The sequence below is a fragment of the Rhinoraja longicauda genome, chromosome 43 (assembly GCF_053455715.1).
Source record: "Rhinoraja longicauda isolate Sanriku21f chromosome 43, sRhiLon1.1, whole genome shotgun sequence".
NCBI classification, from domain to species: domain Eukaryota; kingdom Metazoa; phylum Chordata; class Chondrichthyes; order Rajiformes; family Arhynchobatidae; genus Rhinoraja; species Rhinoraja longicauda.
The window spans coordinates 4,940,585-4,947,584 of NC_135995.1; the positions used below are offsets into that span (position 1 = coordinate 4,940,585).

Here is a 7,000-nt window from a genome sequence, read left to right on the forward strand (position 1 = left end):
TGTATCTTCCTTAGTGAAGACAGATCCAAAGTACCGGTTTAACTCGTCTGCCATTTCGTTGTTTCCCATAATAAATTCCCCCGCTTCTGTCTTCAAGGGACCCACATTTGCCTTGCCTTGCATTAGTAAGCAAGCCTTTTTCCGCACTAGTTCTATGTTTAGTTCTTAGATACAGCGCGGAAACAGGCCCTTCGGCCCACCGAGTCCGCGCCGACCAGCAATCCCCGCACACACACACTATCACACACACACACACACACACACACACACACACACGCACGCACGCACGCATGCACGCACGCACGCACACACACACACACACACACACACACACACGCACACGCGCACACGCGCGCACACACGCGCACACACACGCACACATGCGCACACGCGCACGCGCACACACACACACACACACACACACACTAGAGGACAATTTATAATTTTTTACCTAAGCCAATTAACCTACAAACCCTTTTAGTCTTTGGAGTGTGGGAGGAAACCGGAGCGCCCGGAGAAAACCCACGCAGGTCACGGGGAGAGAACGTGCGCACAAACACCGTACAGACAGAGCCCGCGGTCGGGATGGAACCCGGGTCTCTGGCGCCGTGAGGCAGCAGCTCTACCCGCTGCACCACCGTGACCGCCCTTAATTCGGGTCAATAGACAATAGGTGCAGGAGGAGGCCATTCGGTCCTTCGAGCCTGTACGCACCGCCATTCACCGTGATCATGGCTGATCATTCATAATCAGTACCCCGTTCCTGCCCTCTCCCCATACCCCCTGACTCCGCTATCCTTAAGAGCTCTATCTAGCTCTCTCTTGAATGCATTCAGTGAATTGGCCTCCACTGCCTTCTGAGGCAGAGAATTCCACAGATTTAGAACTCTCTGACTGGAAAAGTTTTTCCTCATCTCCGTTCTAAATGGCCTAACCCTTATTCTTAAACTGTGTGTGGCCCCTGGTTCTTGACTCCCCCAACATTGGGAACATGTTTCCTGCTTCTAGCATGTCCAATCCCTTAATAATCTTATATGTTTCAATAAGATCCCCTCTCATCCTTCTAAATTCCAGTGTAAAAAAGCCTAGTCGCTCCAGTCTTTCAACGTACGACAGTCCCGCCATCCCGGGGATTAACCTAGTGAACCTACGCTGCACGCCCTCAATAGCAAGAATGTCCTTCCTCAAATTTGGAGACCAAAACAGCACACAGTACTCAGTCTGAGGAAGGGCCTCGACCCGAAACGTCACCCATTCCTTCTCTCCTGAGATGCTGCCTGACCTGCTGAGTTACTCCAGCATTTTGTGAATAAATACCTTTGATTTGTACCAGTATCTGCAGTTATTTTGTTACACGGTACTCCAGGTGAGGTCTCACTAGGGCCCTGTACAACTGCAGAAGGACCTCTTTGCTCCTATACTCAACTCCTCTTGTTATGAAGGCCAACATGCCATTGGCTTTCTTCACTGCCTGCTGTACCTGCATGCTTCCTTTCAGTGACTGATGCACTAGGACACACAGATCTCTTTGTACTTCCCCTTTTCCTAACTTGACACCATTCAGATAATAATCCGCCTTCCTATTCTTACTATCAAAGTGGATAACCTCACACTTATCCACATTAAACTGCATTTGCCATGCATCCGCCCACTCACACAACCTGTCCAAGTCACCCTGCAACCTCATAGCATCTTCCTCACAGTTCACACTACCACCCAGCTTTGTATCATCTGCAAATTTGCTAATGTTACTTTTAATCCCTTCATCCAAGTCATTAATATATATTGTAAATAGCTGCGGTCCCAGCACCGAGCCTTGCGGTACCCCACTAGTTACTGCCTGCCATTCTGTAAGGGACCCATTTATCCCCACTCTTTGTTTCCTGTCTGCCAACCAATTTTCTATCCATGTCAGTACCCTACCTCCAATACCATGTGCTCTAATCTTGCCCACTAATCTCCTATGTGGGACCTTATCAAAGGCTTTCTGAAAGTCCAGGCACACTGCAGGCAATACTCCAGGTGCGGTCTCACTAGGGCCCTGTACAACTGCAGAAGGACCTCTTTGCTTCTATGCTCAACTCCACTTGTCATGAAGGCCAACATGCCATTGGCTTTCTTCACTGCCTGCTGTACCTGCACGCTGACTTTCGGTGACTGATGAACAAGGACACCCAGATCTCGTTGTACGTCCCCTTTTCCTAACTTGACACCATTCAGATAATAATCTGCCTTCCTGTTCTTGCCACCAAAGTGGACAACCTCACACTTATCCATATGGGGTGGGACTTTATCTCGGGATGACGTGCTCTGCGGGGATACTCACACTTGCCCCTAAGTGTGAGTTCATCCGATCGGCTGCTTCCCACTTCGTTGGTGGCTTCGCACACGTACTTCCCGAAGTCCGGGTAGGATATGGACGAATATTCCAGGTCGGGACTCGTTCTCCTTTGGATTTCAGTTCCGTTTCTGTACCAGGTGTAGCCCTGGACTGGTGGATACGCCGCAACGGAACTGCAGCTGAGACGGACTCTGTCCCCTTCGCTCAAAGTGCTGCCTCTCATCCCGTTCACACTCAGCGAGGCGGTGACGTTACGGGGTTGGACTGAGAACAGAGAGAGAGAGAGACACACACACACACACACACACACACACACACACACACACACACACACACACACACACACACACACCCCACACACACACACACACACACACACACACACACACACACACACACACACACACACACACCCCACACACACACACACAGAAGAATGAACGAATGACCAAATAAGTTTATTGGCTAGGTATCACAACAGCTGGAGCAACTCAGCGGGTCAGGCAGAAACACAGAAACATAGCCCCTACAGCTCTATCTAACTCTCTCTTAAATCCTTCCAGTGAATCGGCCTCCACTGCCCTCTGTGGCAGAGAATCCCACACATTCACAACTCTCTGGGTGGAAAAGTTTCTCCTCAACTCTGTTCTAAACGGCCTCCCCTTTATACTTAGACTGTGTGTGTGGCCCCTGGTTCTGGACTCCCTCGACATTGGGAACATGTTTCCTGCCTCTAGCTTGTCCAATCTCTTAATAATCTTATAAATTTCTATAAGATCCCCTCTCATCCTTCTAAATTCCAGTGAAAACAAGCCCAGTCGCTACCGGTCTTTCAACATACGACAGTCCCGCCATCCCAGGGATTAACGTGGTGAACCTACGCTGCACTGCCTCAATAGCAAGGACGTCCTTCCTCAAATTAGTAGACCAAAACTGCACACAGTACTCCAGGTGTGGTCTCACTAGGGCCCTGTACAACTGCAGAAGGACCTCTTTGCTCCTGTACTCAACTCCCCTTGTTATGAAGGCCAACATTCCATTGGCTTTCTTCACTGCCTGCTGTACCTGCATGCTTCCTTTCAGTGACTGATGCACTAGGACATCCAGATCTCCTGCCCACACCGGCCAACATGCCCCATCTACACTAGTCCCACCTGCCCATACCGGCCAACATGCCCCATCTACAGTAGTCCCACCTTGCCCACACTGACCAACATGCCCCAGCTACACTAGTCCCACCTGCCCACACCAGCCAACATGCCCCATCTACACTAGTCCCACCTGCCCACACCGGCCAACATGCCCCATCTACACTAGTCCCACCTGCCCATACCGGCCAACATGCCCCATCTACAGTAGTCCCACCTGCCCACACCGGCCAACATGCCCCATCTACACTAGTCCCACCTGCCCATACCGGCCAACATGCCCCATCTACAGTAGTCCCACCTTGCCCACACCGGCCAACATGCCCCAGCTACACTAGTCCCACCTGCCCACACCAGCCAACATGCCCCATCTACACTAGTCCCACCTGCCCACACCGGCCAACATGCCCAATCTACACTAGTTCCACCTGCCCACATCGGCCAACATGCCCCATCTACACTAGTCCCACCTGCCCACACCGGCCAACATGCCCCATCTACACTAGTCCCACCTGCCCACACCGGCCAACATGCCCCATCTACACTAGTCCCACCTGCCCGCGTTTGGCCCATATCCTTCCAATCCCGTCCTATCCATGTATCTGTCCAACTGTTTCTTAAACGTTGGGATAGTCGCAGCCTCAACTACCTCCTCCGGCAGCTCGTTCCATACACCCACCACCCTCTGTGTGGAAAGGTTGCCCCTCAAATTCCTATTAAATCTTTCCCCCTCTCATCTTGAACCCGTGTCCTCTGGTCCTCGATTCCCCTACTCTGGGCAAGAGACTCTGTGCGTCTACCCGATCTATTCCCCTCGTGATTTTGTACACCTCTATAAGATCGCCCCTCATCCTCCTGCGCTCCAAGGAACAGAGTCCCAGCCTGGCCCCAACCTCTCCCTGGAGCTCAGGCCCCTCGAGTCCTGGCAACATCCTCGTGATAGGGGTGTAGGTGCCGGAGAGAGGGGGGAAGGGGGTCACAGAGAAGGGGAGAGGGGAGGAGGGGGGGGGAAAGGGAGGGGAGGGGGTTACAGAAATGGGGAGAGGTGGTGTAGGAGAGGGGGGGGATTACTGAGACGGGGTGAGGGGAGGAGGGGGGGAAGGGAGGGGAGGGGGTTACAGAAATGGGGAGAGGTGGTGTAGGAGAGGGGAGGGGATTACAGAGACGGGGTGAGGGGAGGAGAGGTGAGGGGGTTACAGAGATGGGGAAATGGGGTGCAGAGGAGAGGGGAGGAGAGGGGAGGAGAGGGGAGGGGGTTAAGGAGATGGGGATAGGGGGTGTAGGGGCGGGAGGGGAGGGGGTTACAGAGATGGGGAGAGGGGAGGAGAGTGGAGGGGAGGGGGTTACAGAGGCGGGGAGAGGGGGTGTAGGGAGTGGAGGGGAGGGGGTTAGAGGGAGAGGGAGAGGGAGGTGAGAGGCCAGACACATACAGACACATTCAGAAGGGGGCTATGTTTTGAGCGACCTACACATGACCTTCAGTGTTCTCGCTGTTCGGACGAATGATGTCCCGTTTCCAAACCTGGCGTCGCAAAAAACCTCTCTTTCTTCGTACGTGGGCAAATGTTCCACCGTGCTGGAGTGGACCCAGTGCTGATCCTGGTAAACCACGAGGGTCTCGGCAGGCGGAGGGGAGCGGGGTGCCAGAGGAATTGAGGAGCGTCGTCGGGGCAGTAACTGTGCAGGGAGCATGTCAGAGACACCGCCCTCCCCTCCACGACCCGTCCCGGGTCACCAATCTCCGGCATCTCCGGCTCTCCTGATGGATCGGAATCAGAATCAGAATCGGAAACAGAATCGGAATCGGAATCAGAATCGGAATAGGAATTGGAATCATGATCATGATCATAATCATAATCATAATCATAATCATAATCATAATCATAATCATAATCATAATCATAATCATAATCATAATCGTAATCGTAATCAGTATCAGAAATCGGAATCGGAATCGGAATCGGAATCAGAATTGGAATCATAATTGGAATCGGAATCGGAATCAGAATCAGAATCACAATCAAAATCGTAGTCATCATCATAATCATAATCGTAATCATAATAATCATACTAATGATCATGATCGGAATCATAATCATAATCATGATCGGAATCATAATCATAATCATGATCGGAATCATAATCATAATCAGGATCGGAATCATAATCATAATCAATCATAATCATAATCATAATCATAATCATAATCATAATCATAATCATAATCATAATCATAATTCAGAATCCAGAAATCGGAAATCGGAAATCATAAATCATAAATCATAAATCATAAATCATAAATCATAAATCATAAATCATAAATCATAAATCATATATCATAAATCATAAATCATAAATCATTAATCATAAATCATAAATCATAAATCATAAATCATAAATCATAATCATAAATCATAATCATAATCATAATCATAATCATAATCATAATCATGATCATAATCATAATCATAATCATAATCATAATCATAATCATAATCAATATCGGAATCAGAATCAGAATCACAATCAAAATCGTAGTCATCATCATAATCATAATCATAATCATAATCATAATCATAATCATAATCATAATCATAATCATAATAATCATACTAATGATCATGATCATAATCATAATGATGATCATGATCGGAATCATAATCATAATCATAATTGGAATCAGAATCAGTATCAGTATCAGTATCATAATCATAATCATAATCATATTCATAATTGGAATCAGAATCAGAATCAGAATCAGAATCAGTGTCATAATCATAATCATAATCATAATCATAATCATAATCATATCATAATCATAATCATAATCATAATCATAATCATAATCATAATGAATGGCGGTGCTGGCTCGAAGGGCCGAATGGCCTCCTCCTGCACCTATTTTCAGTGTTTCTATGTTTCTGTGTTATCTCACCTGACACCAGAAGATTCACGCCGATGGGATCCGACCATTTATCAGAGCCTTCAAGGCGGAAAAAGTATTTGCCACTGTCCGCCGATCTTAGGTCCTTGAGCGTCAAGGAACAGTTCTGATCCTCCATGCTACCCTCAAAGTGCACACGTTGTTTATAATCGTCCCCACTCCCGCCTGAGGTGGTGTACAACGCGTGTCCCGTGGAAGTTGTCGTCTTTCAGCCACATCCCGGTCCAGGGAACATACGTGTCCTGGGACACACGGAAACGACACGGGATGGTCACGCAACCCCCATCACGGGAGCGGACAGAGACCGGGTCCCACACCGCCCAGCCGGCGGCCCCTGGAAGAAACCAGAGACGGCGTGAGAGAAATGCAGACAAGAGCTCGGAGCCACAGGTAGAGTTGCTGCCTCACAGCGCACTAAACAATCAACAACAGACAATAGACAATAGGTGCAGGAGGAGGCCACTCGGCCCTTCGAGCCTGTACGCACCGCCATTCATTGTGATCACGGCTGATCGTCCACAATCAGTAACTCGTGCCTGCCTTCTCCCCATATCCCTTGATTCCCAC

General features: G+C 49.0%; 2 protein-coding genes across 2 annotated transcripts in view; both read right to left on the bottom strand.

Annotated features, from left to right (window-relative positions):
- Positions 1–2,332: 2,332 nt before the first annotated feature.
- Positions 2,333–6,588, bottom strand: LOC144612162 (sialic acid-binding Ig-like lectin 12). Its single transcript, XM_078431722.1, has 3 exons — positions 6,425–6,588; positions 4,959–5,248; positions 2,333–2,605 (listed from the first exon to the last, which is right to left on the bottom strand). Exons 1-2 carry the CDS (start codon positions 6,549–6,551, stop codon positions 4,968–4,970), a joined length of 408 nt encoding a protein of 135 aa, XP_078287848.1. The 5' UTR covers positions 6,552–6,588; the 3' UTR covers positions 2,333–2,605; positions 4,959–4,967.
- Positions 6,577–7,000, bottom strand: part of LOC144612189 (B-cell receptor CD22-like) — a 25,614-nt gene continuing 25,190 nt past the window's right edge. Inside the window, exon 8 of the mRNA XM_078431746.1 lies at positions 6,577–6,767. Within this exon, the coding sequence (XP_078287872.1) occupies positions 6,577–6,767 (191 nt within the window). The remainder of the gene's footprint in view (positions 6,768–7,000) is intronic.

Excerpts from the sequence above, each read along its gene's own strand:
- LOC144612162 (XM_078431722.1), bottom strand. The coding sequence starts at position 6,551 with ATGGAGGATCAGAACTGTTCCTTGACGCTCAAGGACCTAAGATCGGCG. Across the intron at positions 5,249-6,424 it reads CGTGAATCTTCTGGTGTCAG|GAGAGCCGGAGATGCCGGAG; the intron begins GTGAGATAACAC and ends CCGATCCATCAG.